Source organism: Abrus precatorius, unplaced genomic scaffold (assembly GCF_003935025.1).
Source record: "Abrus precatorius isolate BTA unplaced genomic scaffold, Abrus_2018 Scaffold8, whole genome shotgun sequence".
Taxonomy (NCBI): domain Eukaryota; kingdom Viridiplantae; phylum Streptophyta; class Magnoliopsida; order Fabales; family Fabaceae; genus Abrus; species Abrus precatorius.
The window spans coordinates 4,009,558-4,025,434 of NW_020874428.1; the positions used below are offsets into that span (position 1 = coordinate 4,009,558).

The window sequence follows — 15,877 nt, forward strand, 5'->3', positions numbered from 1 at the left end:
TGAGATTAATGATTTTTCAAGATCTTAAATCTTATTTTTGTCAATAATTTACACATGAGGCTTATTTCTAAAAATAAAAAATAAAAATAAAATAAAAATATATTTGTTTTTATTTTTAAGAAGAGTTTTTTTAAAATTAAAAATACATGTAATTTTAATTTTTTTTAAAAAGTTTTTTTAATTTTTAAAAAGAAAAAACCCAATTATTAAAAATACAAATAAACATATTTTTAATATCTCGATCCATATTAACTATTTAATCTTGAAATACTATTCATTTGAATAATTTATTTTCGTAACTAATTTTCAAACTTAAGACTCTTAAAGATTTTTTTTAATATTTTTATAAAAATAAATAAAATTTTAATGATAGTTTGAACATTTTTTCGAATTAAAATTTAATATTTAAATTTTTTTATCCATCTAATAATAAAGATGAAAGAGAAGAAAAAAAATTATAAAATTGATAAACAATACGCGTGTTACATGTATGAATGAAAAATTAATTTTATCTTAAAAATAATATATATATATATATATTTTATAAAATTATAAAATATAAAATTTAAAATTCTGAAAATAAATCAATTAAAAATTATAAAATATAAAAAATTGTCAATAATAAGTTTTAAAAAATATTAAAACATTTTAAATTAAAAAGTTTTAACAATAATTTTTAAAAATAAATAAAAAATTTTGAAAAATTAATAACAAATTTTAATTACCAAAAAATTGAAAAATTTATCATATATCTATAATTTTTTAAAAATATAATTTTTAATATTTTTTCCAGACGAAGAAAGGTTATTAGTAAGAATCTTGACATTAAAACTGGGAAGCAAGAACAGAAGAGCCAAGTGGATAGATGCGCGGCCCATCACACCCGTTTCGACCAAGAGATTTTGCGTGCTGACACCATTTTGCGTGCTGATACTTTGCATGCCGCGTGCCCATGTCATGCTGGTATATTATATAAATTAAAAGGTTAAAATAAATTATTTAAATTTATATTTTTTAATTAAAATTAATATGTCTTTTTAATTATTATTATTATTTTAATTTAAGAAAATAAAGCTAATTATCAAAATAAAATATTAATTTTACTTAAATAATAACTTTAACAATATTTGTAACGTTGTATGTTTTTATTGTAATATATAACAAGAATTTAACTAATCTACTAGCATTATAAATTAAGTATTACCTCAAAAATTTTCATTTTACATATTATATAATTATTTAAATTATAGTATTTATAGATTAACTTTTTTAATGATATATATAAGACATTTAGAATTATTTATTTCACCTATGCAATAACTTACAAAAATTATAAATGCTACTGTACTCTTTTTTTATTATTTTAATTTAGTTTTATAATGTTATGAATATATATATATATAATATAAAAATAAAATAAATCTTTTCATTTTTTAATTTTAGTAAAATTTAATTTCAATTTTTTAATTTTTTTAGTTCATTGTAGTCTTTTAATTTTTATAAATATTTTAAATAAGTTTTTATTTATTAAAAATTCTAATTTTATTAAAATATTTTATCATTTTGTGTTAAGTTTATTGTGCAATTTGCATAACTGTTTATCATTTTTAAAATTTTTTTTACTTTGTCTGTGACCCTCTTCCTTTTTTTTTTTTTAATTTTTTTATACTCAAAATTTTATATTCTTACCATCGATCATATACTCTTAAATTTTAAATCTCAAATCATAAATAAATAATTTTTTTAAATACTTATTTTGACAAATTTAAACTATCTGCTTTAAAATTTTGAAATACAGCATTTTTATTTATGAGTTTTGAAAGCCATGATAGTATAAAAAATCAGTAAAATAAAAAGTAAAAAATAGGAATATTTTTCATTCAGATAAAAATTGAAAATGAAAAATGGATAGTTAAGAAGTTATGTTAAGATTAAATTTATTTTAAAATAATATATGCAAAAATATTTATTTTTTAAAAAATTATAAAATTTAAAATTCAAGATAGATCAATTAAAAATTATAAAGTATAAAAAATTGTCAATAATAAGTTTTTTAAAAAATTTAAAAGTTAAAAAGTGTTAACAACAAATTTTAAAAAATAATAATTTTAAAAATTAATGACAATTTTTGAAAAATTAATAAAAAATTTTAATTACAAAAAATTGAAAAAATTATTATATATCTATAATTTTCTCAAAATATGATGTTTAGTATTTTAATATTTTTTCCATCCGAAAAAAGTAGTAAAAGCCTTATAGTTAAAACTAAAGGGAATCTGTAAGTTAGATAAAGCAAGAACAGAAGCCCGATTGGATAAATGCGCCGCCCATCACAACCATGCGGTTAAGAGATAGCCAGCGGTGACCAGTTTTTGCATGCAGTGTGCCGTGTCAAGCTCATACATTATATAAACTAAAAGATAAAAAATAAATAAATTAAATTTATATTTTTAATTAAAATTAACCTTTCTTTTTAATAATAATTATTATTATTTTAATTTAAGAGGACAAAACTAATTAAAAAATAAAATATTAATTTTATTTAAATAATAACTTCAATAATATTTAGAACACGTTATGTTCTGATTGTAATATATAAAAATAATTTAATTCAAAAGGTTAATTTACGAACGTTACAAATTAAGTATTATATCAAAATTTTTCATTTTACACATTATATAATTATTTAAATTTTAGTATTTATAGATTAACTTTTATAATGATATATATAATGAAATTTTTTAATAAAGTATGTTATTAACTTGGAGTCTCATTTATTGCAAGTTGCATAGGAAGAAAGAAATGCAACTACACAGACATGGTAGGGTCCACCATGGAAGATAAAAATGGGAAATCAGAAGGGTTCATGCACCTTTCCCATTTCCCGTCTCTTGCTTCTGTTTCAAAACAACCAGAGATTTTCCCAAATAAAACAATAATAATTAAATCATTAAATAATCTTCAATATTAAATTATATTTCTAAAAAGAGAAGAGGCTGTGGACTTTGTGAAGCAGAGATTTTTTTTTATATTTATTTTTTTATTTTTCCCAAGTGGTTTGTTCTCAGAATAAATCATAGCACTGCAATGACCCTTACCCAACATCAACAACAACTATTTCTCTTCCTCATTTTATTTTCTTCTCAGTGCCTTTGGCCTTTCTAATGTGGTATGTTTGTTCCTTTCATCTTTTTCTTCCGGTAAGAATCGTGGATGGTTCTGTTCTGTTCAAGCAGAAATGTATCTTTGGTTTTTCCGACATGTTTTACAAACTTATGAATTGTTGTACATGTTTTTTGATATTTCCAATGCTTTAAGAGACCTGTGTTTTCATATAAACAATGGGTCATTAGAATACCATCCCTTTAACTAAAGGTCTTTTTTTTTTTTTTCTTCTTTTGTGTTTTCTTTTCTTGTATTTATTTTTGGATGTAAATTTAATTGCTTTTGCTTGCATAGTTAAAGGGTTTGGTTTTTTGTTATCATTGTGAAAGGCTTCTGTGGCTAAGTAGGTAACTGAATGGTGAAAAGCTTTTTGTGGTGTGTAAATGATTGCATATCTCTGTCTTTGGTTTTCTCTGTTGGTGTTGTAATTGGCTTTCTGGTTTGAAATTGGACTGAGAGGAGGATACTTTTGATGTTAAATGTAAATCTTATGTGATGTCAATACAAGAATGTTTTTAGGAGCTAATCAATTTCCAGCATTGAGTATAATTAGCAATTTAGCAAAAATGATTCTTGGATTGATGAATCGGTTTAGATGTTTCATCTCATTAGACATTGGTTGTTGCTAATAGTTTGATGTATGCTATATAGGACCATTATAGGTGTTAGAAAAGCACTATTTTCCACCCTTTGAAATATTTTACAGCACATTTTTATGTTATGATTACTCATTGCCTGCTTAGGTTGTTATAATAATTGTCTCCTTACATAAGTTTAGTTGCTAGACCGAATGTGGGAAGGGAAACAGTGCCCTAATCGAGTAAAGATTGTAATATTAAATTTTTTGAATAAACCAAATTAATTATTTGTTAGTGCATTTTGGTATGAGCAAAATTTAATTTTTTTACAGTGAATCAATAATGCATTGTCATATCTTTTAATGCATTTGATAACCTGTGTTATAAAACTGGTTAAACTATGTGGCAACACATCATTGAACGACTAGTATTTTTGTACTGAAAGTAAGTACAAATTATAGTCTAAGTTTACATTGGCTAACAATTTCCCGATAGGTGATGGGTTGATGAATCCCATTTCATTTAAAATATTATTAAGGCTATGCCTGAAACTGCCCATCACCTTTGGAATTATCAGTAAAACATTAAAGAGGTAAACTTTTGTAAGCAATGGGTGGCATTTTTCTTTTGTTATGGGATGGTGGATTGTGATGATTATGATATGCTTTGGATGTTGATTCTAGACATCTGGTATCTTTGTCCTAGTGAATTTTCCGGATTGTTGTGATTGTTTAGAAAGGAGGGAGGGGGTGTCAGTGTCAGCACGTGAGATGTATACCCGTTACAAAACTTTCTCACTCAAGACTTTATTTTCTTTGGTGACATTGGATACCTTAACATTTATACTGTGCAAGCATGGATTTGGTTGGTGTTTGTGCTCTTAGCGAATATCTGATGTGGTCTTATTTATGTGCTTCAGGTCCTTAAACATAATTTGTGATTCCCTCCACTATTTCCCTTTGACATGTGGACATTAGTTAAGCATACACCCAATTGTAAATTAGGTACATCTGCCATAAAGTGTGGCATTTTTAATTTTATCAAATTGATTAAGGAATAACTATCTCATGTGATTTTTGAACTGTATTGTGAGCAGGGTTGGATATGGAGTAGTTTGATACAGTGATGCATATCCACAGAAATTTGAGTAAAGCTGTATGCTGTGCGGTAGACTTTTACTATGGAGTTAAATGCAAGTTATGACGTTGAGCATTCATATTCTATGCAAAGAATGCAGCATGAGCTGTGGCCCTTAGATCAGATTGATCCAAAGAAGGCAAAGTTTCCATGTTGCTTGGTTTGGAATCCACTTCCTGTTGTCTCATGGTTGGCACCCTTCATTGGTCATCTTGGCATTTGCAGGGAGGATGGAGTTGTTTTAGATTTTTCAGGATCATATCTTGTGAATATTGATGATTTTGCATTTGGTCCAGTAGCGAGATACTTGCAACTTGATCGTAGTCAGGTACTGTTTCTCAAATTTACAATCTCAATCTCTTGTTGCCCCCTTTCTTTCAGATTGTTGCATTCTTGCAAGCATAGCATTCATAAATACGTGCATGTTTCACAATACATTTTATGCTCAACTTTGGTTTTTGTTGGTGATGAGATTTTGAGGAACTGCAGAACTTTTATGGTCAATGGTGTTGTGTGTGAGACTATTAGGTCAAACATTGATGTATTAGGAAAACACCATCACTAACTACGATATTGACAATTATAGTTGCATTTGAAGCCAGAGGGCTCTCTAAAACCAAACCTACAAATCATGTCCCATTTGAATCTTGTACGTTTTAGTTGAGATATATAAATCCTTTAGTTTAAAATAAGAAACTCCTTACCTGACTTTTACTCTTCCATTTATCAAAGTGAATCTGAAATTTTTGGTATTCTACCTTTTTCCCTCTTATAGGGGCCTTACACTTATATTTGAAATTGGCATTTCTAAGTAAGTAGATATCTTAAGATGCTAATTCAAATCAGCACATTAAGTTTGCAATTGGTTTCTGTTCTCCACAGTTAGGTATTGGTGCTTGATTCCTCACTCTAAACACCTATTGTGTTTATGATTGCTTGTAATTCCAGTTGCATGGTAATGAGGCATGCATGCTACATTTGAACAACTATGTGCCTGTTACCCCCAACAAACTCAGAGTATTGTCACTCTGTTGGGCCCTTGTTTACCATGTTGATTCGACCTTGATTTTGGAAAAGTGATTCAGTTATAAATGTGTCAACATATATATATGCATAGAATAATTCATTTGCAAAGCTCTACCCTTCATTCTACGCCTTAAAAAATTTGGTTAGTGTCAATTATAGTTGTTTGAAAGTGTAAACTCTAATTTGACATACTGTGGATCCTGAGATGTTACAGTGTTGCCTCCCCCCCAACCTATCTGCGCACACATGCAAGCATGGTTACCAGCATTCCGAGTATGGCACTGCAATCACATGGGACGATGCCTTGCAATCGAGTTTGCGGTATTTTGAGAACAAAACTCACAACCTTTTCACTTGCAACTGCCACTCATTCGTTGCAAACTGTCTGAATCGGTTATGTTATGGTGGATCAATGAGTTGGAACATGGTAAATGTAGGAGCTTTGATCCTATTCAAGGGGCACTGGGTTGACTTCAAGTCAATTTTAAGGTCTTTCTTGCCTTTTGTTGTGGTTGTTTGCTTAGGTGTTTTCATGGTTGGGTGGCCTTTCTTACTTGGGTTATTATCCTTCTCTTTTCTCTTATTGGGGTGGTTTCTATTGGGTACTTACCTAGTTAGAAACCTGTTAGAGTGCTAGATATGGTCTCTTGAATTGAAGGTTGGTCATGATTTATCTTTCATCTTCACCAATTAACAGGTTTACATGTTGTTATTGGAACAAGAAATAGTTCTCTCTTATGAAAAGTTACTGAAATAGCTTCGGTTTCCCTCACCTTGAAAGTGTACTTGTTCATTATGCAATAGTGTTGCCTAGTTGTTGGTGAAACTGTTTTGCAACTTGAATTCCATAGGGAAGCTGTTATGAGTTGCACATTCTCAATTTTCTTTCTAACATTGAGATGAAAAGATGGGCAGAATCTCATGAAAAATTAGTTTGGGAATGTGAAATTTTTTCACGAATTAAGAATTCGAAAGCAATGAGAACACATTCAAAATTCAACGGTCACACATGTGTAATATTAAATATTAGAAACCTATTTTATGTTTGGTCAGTAATAAGTCGTAATGACGGTGTAATATTAAATATTAAAAACCTCTTACGTCAAATTGCATTGCATATTGAACATTCATTCAAGTATACATACGTTATATTCATTTTATTAATTAATTTAATCTCAAAATGTCTATATTGAAAATGTTATATAAATCATATTTAATATTAAATTAATATAAATTATTTGGTTTTTATTATTATTTAATTTGATAAAATTTAACATAAGTAATCAAAATAATGTGTTCGATAATTGAATTAATAAAATTACATTCTTTATAAAATTTGAAAGATGAAAGAATGATTAATGATGTGAAAATAGATATAATTTTTACTAATTTAGACCGATTCCTCCTCATTCAATATTAGTTTTACTTCAATTTTAACCGTCCATTATAATTGTATAATAAAAATTAATTTCTCTTAATCATACATTCTTTTTAAGATGAGCACTAACAACCTAATGAACCAAATGAAACTTGGCTTGCGTGGGAGATAATAACGTACATAGAAAAATTCCCACTTAGGAACCTTCTACATGTAATGGTGGCATGGCTTGTCATTAGAATGTTCTAAACTTCAAATCGTAGACTAAAACATTTCAAAAGATGTTTAATTATACTAAAAAAATATCAAATATAAATTTCTGATCTGCTCATAAAAACATTACCAAGAAGTGAGTGGATAGGTATACCGTTTAATCATCAAAATCTTTTTAGTTATTTCATGATGGAACATACTTTAGAGTATGAAATAAACATGTTAATCAACATTTTCAAATAGCTCTGCTGCTATGGCAAGAGGCCAACAAGAAGTTGAGAAGGAAAAAAAATCAGGCTCCATACTTGGGAGCTTTCCACAGCTTAAAGGCTATCTCATGCAAGAACCTATCTGCGGGTATTGTAAGATTTCCACAATGCTGCATCACAAGAAAACAAAAATAGAGTGAAGTAAAGGTTATGCAGTAATGAAGCATCACATTATCGCTCAACAAATAACAAGCCTAGAAAAATTATATAATTAGTAGCACTCAAACCATGATACTTTACAAAAACAGCAAATACTTACAGAATAAAAGATGTTGATGGTATACAGGAAAAAACACTCAAGAGTACACATGTTGATCAATAACTTGAAAGTGTCCAAGATCAAAGAATGAGAAGTTGTGTACCACAACAAGAAATAGAGTAGGACCTTGTAATAATAAATCGTGCAGCAGAGCAAAAATAGAAACACTATTTGGAATAAATCACAAGTAACTTGTGAATAAAACCTTGGGTAAAGTCTCAAAACAAACCTGCATGATGTCGTCGAAAGAAAATCTCTCTGCGTTATCCTTGCGAGTCACAGCATATTGCCATTGAGCTATTAACATGGGGGAATGTTGCCTGTACCATTTGATGTGGGGGTAAATATTCAAGACAATCCAAAGAGAAAGCAAGAATGAATTACTAAATCATCAATTATACATATCATATCATAAGGATTTTATTTTACGTTTGGTGTATTTAAAATAACATAATAAAATTTAATGTTCTATTCCACGCACCAAATGCAACTATAATTACCTTACATCCTTCCGAGGAACTCCTCCTTTCATAGCATAACTTTGTAGAGGATAGAGCACTGAAAGATAAGAGCTCTTCTCTTCTACCCTCTTAGACACTGAGAACTTAGAATCATCGCCCTCCAAGACATTGCCATAGCTCATGACAAGGGACAAGTGCAGTCGCGAACTGATGTCAGATCCCGGTTGTGTTTGGCTCATTATCTCTCCAACCAAGGCATCCATATACTTCGCATCAGCAGCAGCGACGTCTTGTTCATAACAATTGTCCTTCTCACCAGCTCCAATGTGAAAAAAAACAAGATCAAAGTAATCGTTGTCTAGCACCTTCCCTTCTTGAAAGCCAAGCAACTTGAGCAGCCCAAGGGGCACAACATTATGTTGCAACTCAGCAGAACAATTTTTTACTAACTCATCCAATTGAAGAACAGTGAAGCCTAGTTTGGCACTAAAAGATTTCAAGCTTAAATTGTTGGTCAAAATAGCAGCTTTCATTCCCATAAACCTGTATTCAGAGAAGGAAGTGCTTTACCCGAAATAGTTTTGTTATAAAACAACAATGGCCTAGTTTGAATTAACTTCTAGGTTCTAGCTTCCTAGCTTTTCAATTATAAAACTCTACTTTTTAGACATTTTCTATAACAAGAATGGCAGGCCCTGAGTGCATGTATAGATTAGATGAAAGAGCTTATGAAAAAATTGAAGCGCGTGACTTGATTTTAACTTTTTGAATAATTTTTATTAATTATTCTTTTTTTTTTTTTTTCTTGAGAAGATCATCCAAATTGACTCAAAATTGAAAATAGAAGAAAACAGAAAAAGAGAATACCTGTCAGGTAAGGTTTGTTTTGAAGGATCTTCTTGGTTATCATTATCAGTGTTTTGCCCCTTCTAACAAGGAATAAAATCATCAAATATATTTCATCATAGAGAATAAAAGAAAAAAAAAATAAAAATTTGAGTACATGGGTCTCACTATAATTAAATAAGTGTGACAAAAATCAAAATTTGAGTAGATGGGTCACACAATATCTAAACAAATGTGGCAAAAATCAAAACTTGTGTAGATGGGTCTCACCATATTCAAATAAATGTGACAAGCATCTAGCAGCACAGCAAATTCTCTAACTGCCCTTTCATCCTTGCTTTCTGAAAACTACATATTCAAGTGAATTTGAATGTGGCAGGGGGTAAAAATGGAAAAGAAAATAATTAACGTGTGTGTGTGTGTGTGTCTTAGGCATTATTACAAACAGGTTATGGTTGTTGAAATGGAGAGAAGAGAACCTGAAGATCGAGAATTGGGGAGAGTTAAGAAACCGCATGAAGAGAGAGAAGCGAGCGAGTGAAGATGGGTATGTGATGAATCGATGAAACGAGCTAAACCATCACCGAACAAAACCAGGGATCGGCTTGGCTTGTCTGCCATTGCTTCTTCTGCTTTTGGGTCTTTCAGAATTTTAGAATCAGATGCAGAGGCAAGAGAGAAAGTGAAGAGTGTAGAAGAAGTGGAACACAATACGCTGAATGTGCTTACTTGTCATATACCATAATAAGAATCTATCAATAATATCTTTTATATATAAAAACTATGTAATATTATTAAATTTAATGGATTGATATTATTAACTTTTATAATTTTGAATAAAGATTGATTATTTATTAATTTTTTATCATACATTTTTTAACATATGTATTATAAAAATTGTATAACATTTTTTTTAACTTTTGACATTATCGTCAAAATATACGAATTTTTGTATAAGTCGTTGTAAAACTTTGAAATTTGGTTTCTCTTTTCACTTTTTTTTTTGTTTGTCATAAATTTTTTTTATAGAAGACAATTTTGTTTGAGTTAAGTAAGATAGTTATGAGTGACAAAATTTTTTTAAAAAATTAATATAATTATATTTATTGGGACTCAAACTTATCTTGTTATTTTATATTTAATATAATTTTAAATAAATAACAATATTGTAATTTAAAAAACTATTTATCAAATTATAGTGATTTTGAAACTACTTTCCTGTTTAGGATAATTTTGTCAACGTGACAAAGAGTTTTGTCAAAACGGCTGGCGAAATTAACCATACGATGACACATGTCTCGTTTTGATTAATTTTGCAAAGATGATGGCAAAATTTTTATTTTTTTTTGCCACAAAATTAGCAAAACTTGTTTGACCTTAACACATGTTAACATCTGCTTAATTTTGCACTTCCAGTGGCAAAATTTGTTTACTATTTCGTGTAAATTGCAAAACAAATAGAGAAGCGTCAAGTGGCTACAATATGAAAAATTCACAAATAATATGACGAAACTTGAACTCTATATATACACTCATTGAACACCTCTCATTTTTCATTGAAGAAGAGAAAGTTAAAAGAAAATCAGGCTAGTATAATTTAATAAATTTATTATTTATTGTTTCAATTTAAATTTTAATTTTAATTATGAATTTAGTTATTTGTAATTAAATAAATGACTATTGTATTTTTAAATTTTATTTTGCTAAAAATTAAATATTAAATAAAGTTTATTTGTAAAAATACAGGATGAGTGGAATTATTATTATTATATATTAGAATGGTAGAATCTATGAAGGAAATGAAGGAGTGAGCTTTGAAAGAAGTAAGAAAGTAATTAAGATAAAACGAGGAATACGTTTTGAAGCATTGAAAAGAAAAATTCATTTGAAACTTAATCTTAATCATAATCAAGTTATTTCTAAATTAATTTCTCGTTTTTTGATTGATGAAAATATTAGACAGTATAAAGCTTTGGATATATGTGATAATGAAGATATTAATTGCATGATAAGTGCATTTTAACAACAATCTAGTAGAAATTTACTGTTGGTAGAAGTTGATTTGTGCCCATGTAGATGATTAATTTAAATTTATCACTTTCACAACAAAACGATGGGACTGTTGTGAGTCGTGATTATAGTGGAGGTAAAAATAGTTACGTTGTAATATCTTTTAAGTAATATATGTAATTGTTGGAATTAAAAAACTGAAAAATTTGTTGCAATAAAGGAGTTAAAAATAATGTTGATGAAGATAATGAAGACTCAGATTATGAGAGTTGTAATGGAGATGATGAAGTAGAAATTTCGTTAAGCAATTCTTCTTCTACTAATGTTGAAGGCCAGTTTAATTCTGACTTAAATATACAAGTAATCGAAAATGTAGGAGGTAATGTAGAATAATTTTAAAAATTAGTTGTTTTGAGTTATTTATTTAAATATTAATGCCAAAGATTTTTGTAAAATATAATGCAGGAGATACTGTAATTCCTTTTTGAAATGTTACTCCACAGTATAAGTATATTAATTAGAAATATCCTGATCAAGAAATGAATAGAGAATATTGTCAAGAAGTCAATTCATGAGTTGACGAATATCCTTTATTCGTTGGCTTATTATTTGACAATAAAGAAGATGTGAAGAATGCATTAAAACATTACTCAATAAAGATTCATCAAAGTTATTTTGTGGCTAAGTCTAAACTAATATGTTTGTATGTTAAATGCTTAAACCATAGCAGTGGTTGTTCATGGAGAGTGAGGGCTTCATTGTTGAAGAATTCAAACAAGTGAAAAATTACTAGGTGGAGTGGTTCACATACATGTGTCAATTTGAGAATTTCTCAAGATCATCAAAAGTTAGATTCTAATTTAATTTGTTCATGCATACTTGGTAAGACAAAAATTTTATTTTCTTTTTTTTACATATTTATCCTTATTAACTAGACCAATGTTATTTTATGTAAGAATGGTGAATGAAGAACCGTCAGTACATATTTCATTGATACAAGAGCGAATCTGTGCTCAATTTGGATATAAAATTTCATATAAAAAAGTTTGAAAGGAAAAGCAAAAAGTCATTATTAAAGTATTTGGTGATTAGGATGAATCATACGCTATATTGCCACGTTGGTTAGAATACATGTAATTACATGCTCTTGGATCTATTTATAAAATTGAAACAAAAGAGTATATAGTTGGTCATCAAGTGGATAACAGGTTTAGAATATTTCAACGGTTATTCTGGTCATTCAAATAATGTCATGAAACTTTTAAATTCTGTAAACCTATATTACAAGTGGATGGGACGTTATTATATGGTAAGTATCATCATACATTGCTCATTGCAACAACTCAAGATGGAAATAATTGTATCTTTCCAATAGCTTTTGCAATTATTGAAGGAGAAACCTTGTCAGCATAGGAATGATTTTTGACATTGATTCGTTTGCATGTTACTGATAGATCGGGAATTTGTTTGATATTAGATAAGCATCAAAGTATAAAAGGGACTGTGTCAAATCCACACATTAGGTGGCAACCTCTAAATGCGTATCATGTATATTGCATTCGTCATATTGACAATAATTTTAATCATCGGTTTAAAAATATAGGATTGAAGAAATACCTCATCAAATTGGGTATGTATTGTTTTGTTTTACCTAATTATTTTAATATTAGACTTAATTGAATATTTACGCATATTGTTTTAATGTTTTGAATGTTGTATATATAGGTTATACACTATCAAAGGTCATATTTCAGCAAAAGTTAACTATATTTCATAATGAATTTGAAGATATACAAAGGTGGATTGACTACATATCAAAAAAGAAATGGGCATTATCTTGTGATGACGAAGGACGGCGTTATGGACACATGACTGCAAATCTTTCAGAAGCAGTGAATAAGGTGTTGAATGGTGCTAGAAACCTGTCCATAACTGCACTAGTTAAAGCCACGTATGGACAATTGGTTGAATATTTTGTGAAGTGTGGAGAAGAGGCCATGTCTGACCTTCACAATGGAAGTATGTTTTGTCATAAAGTCATGTTACAAATTCAAAAAAATCAACAAAAAATCTCATCACACCAAGTTTGTTAGTATGACATACAAAGAAAAAGTTTTGAGGTTGAAGAAGCATTTAATCCAATAACACAAAGGGGTGGACACAAATGGACAGTTATATTGGATAGGAGATTTTGCAAATGTGGAAGATTTCAGTCTTATCGAATTCCTTGTTCGCATGTGATAGCGACCTGTATAGTTGTGAGTATTAATTTTTGGCAATATGTTAACCCAGTTTATTCAATGCAATATGATGTAAATACGTACTCCCCACAGTGGTTCCCCCTTAGAAATGAATGCAACATCCTTACAAATAGTGAATGGAAGTTTGTGCCTGATGTCAACAGAGCAAGAACAAGAGGTAAGGGCCAACCAAAGTCAACTCGTATTAGGAATGAAATAGACTGGGTTGAGTCATAAACTAGACAAAGGTGTTCCAAATATAACGAAGTGGGTCATAATCAACGTCATTGTTCTCAACAAAACAATGTTGGTTAAATATACCATATAAGTTAGTGCTTGTAGTTTTATTTTTAAATGCATAATTTATGTGTTCGTTTGTAATGTTTTAATGTTTAATGGGAATGTTATTTATCCTTATTATCATTAATATGTGATGAAAGTCAAAATGCCATATCAATGAAATATGGAAATAGTTAATAATTAGAAAAAGCATACAAGTCAGGAACAGCTAAAATGCGATCTAAAATAAAATACTACATATAAACATGTCATTCCTGCTCCCTCCTATGTGCCTGATGATCGTGATTCTCTAGAGTTAAGATGCGTTGCCTCTGTCTATCTCAAGCTCCTCGATGGGGGTTTCGATGAACCTCTCCTAAATCAGCAGCCGCACCAAAATCGACATTAAGATTAATACCTGATTCTATAGGATGCATGAATGATGGTACAGACTCAGCTTCGAGGTATGGGGCACCTAGAGTCAAAAGAGAATGGTGCTCGCGAGGAGGTGTCATAAAGAAATCAGGTCGTGAGCTGTAATTTTCTGATCCTGTAAATGGTGAAGATGGGGGGTTGTGATGGTTGGTGGATATCCTATGATGAATGGAAATAAGCGGGGGCAGACAACAAATAAGATGGCTGAAAAAGAAACTATAATGGTATAAGGAAGACACCATCAGGTCACTTTGGCATAGCCGGGACAGCCCACTTTGTTGCCTGCACTTGTCTTCGTTGACGTCCTAAACCACTTCCTTCTTTTTGTTGGTCGCGGCTAATTTATGTGTAAGTCTGGATCGACAGGATTACCACTCTATACTAGAGGATCTAAAGATAAAACAAGTTCTAATATGTGATCTTGCTCCTTCTTTAGTGATAGGAGCGTCTTAGATAAGTCCTTTAATTCATGAAAGGTAAAGTAATATTGTCCATCAGTGCTTAAGTAGTGCAACCTTTCCATCGCATCACCCTAAAGTGATAAAAAATGTATCATTTTATAACTTTGTATATAAAAAAACATAATAATGAACAAAGTAAAATCAAATTTCAACATACCGACAAAGATGATAAAGTTGTATCCCTGGTCATCCAACGACGAGTGTAACTAACATACCATCACATGTATTCTGAATTTGAGCTCAGTAAACCATATTGAGGCTCATTAGTCATCACCCAAAGTCATCTACTCTCCCAAATTTCTAACATAGCATTAAACTTGAGTGACCAATCTTCTCCAGTCTTTCCTCTAAGGGTAAGGTCATATAGCTGGTTAGGCTAGCAAGGAGCCCTTGGTATGTGTTGAACCATACCAAACTGACGCATTGCTCGATCAGGTTGATGTCACTTACATACTTGAAAACATATCAGTGGCACAACCACTCTCCATAAGTCCATACTGTCTCTACAGATAGGTGGAAGCATTTTGATGAGTTCCATATTGTATGGCACCCATACAATCTGTATCATGACATAAAATTACGATTAATAACAAATCAGAGTTCCATATTGTAATAAGACATATTCTACAAATGTAATTTAAATAAGTACAGTTAGTATAAAAGTTGGCTATAATACCTCATCATGTGCTAGACAATCAAAAATATATCTGTAGTACTGACATCTTTCTTCCCCTTTCTTATACTCTGGATTAACCATCTGCAAGTAATTTTGACCATAAAAACATTAATTCAAACAAAACATTATATAAAACCTCCAAATGCATAGAAAAAACAATAACTATAACAACTTACCTAACACCTTAGGGAATATAGGGATGTGTATAGGGGGATTGCTAGGTGCTATCTGGAAAAATCTATCCCAAGTCCACATCACAATCAACGCAACAAGTCCTCTAATAGCAACACGATCAATATTGGTAGCCATGCATAGCTCTCGATACAAATAACTTAGAACTGCAGAATCCCAACTATATTGACTAGTCAACTCAAAATCTTCAAGCAAAGACAAGTACCTCACAGATACCCTACTACTAGAGTGACTAGGAAGCATGAACCCTCC

General features: G+C 29.9%; 2 protein-coding genes across 7 annotated transcripts; one reads left to right on the top strand and one right to left on the bottom strand.

The window, feature by feature from the left end:
* Window positions 1–2,891: 2,891 nt before the first annotated feature.
* LOC113846330 (protein REVERSION-TO-ETHYLENE SENSITIVITY1) lies at window positions 2,892–6,909 on the top strand. 6 transcript variants are annotated; one of them, XM_027474441.1, is made up of 4 exons: window positions 2,892–3,169; window positions 4,663–4,747; window positions 4,840–5,208; window positions 6,112–6,861. In XM_027474441.1, the coding sequence occupies exons 3-4, from the start codon at window positions 4,924–4,926 to the stop codon at window positions 6,541–6,543; spliced, it is 717 nt and encodes a 238-aa protein (XP_027330242.1). In that variant the 5' UTR covers window positions 2,892–3,169; window positions 4,663–4,747; window positions 4,840–4,923; the 3' UTR covers window positions 6,544–6,861. The 6 variants fall into 6 exon arrangements, with proteins under 6 accessions (XP_027330242.1, XP_027330248.1, XP_027330244.1 ...); XM_027474447.1 differs by having other exon boundaries at window positions 4,663–4,719; window positions 6,121–6,680; XM_027474443.1 differs by having other exon boundaries at window positions 6,121–6,676.
* A 719-nt stretch (window positions 6,910–7,628) lies between these two features.
* On the bottom strand, window positions 7,629–10,075 carry LOC113846328. The gene is made up of 6 exons (XM_027474440.1): window positions 9,812–10,075; window positions 9,603–9,673; window positions 9,354–9,415; window positions 8,526–9,029; window positions 8,255–8,345; window positions 7,629–7,876 (listed from the first exon to the last, which is right to left on the bottom strand). Exons 1-6 carry the CDS (start codon window positions 9,951–9,953, stop codon window positions 7,790–7,792), a joined length of 957 nt encoding a protein of 318 aa, XP_027330241.1. The 5' UTR covers window positions 9,954–10,075; the 3' UTR covers window positions 7,629–7,789.
* Between the last annotated feature and the right edge of the window lie 5,802 nt (window positions 10,076–15,877).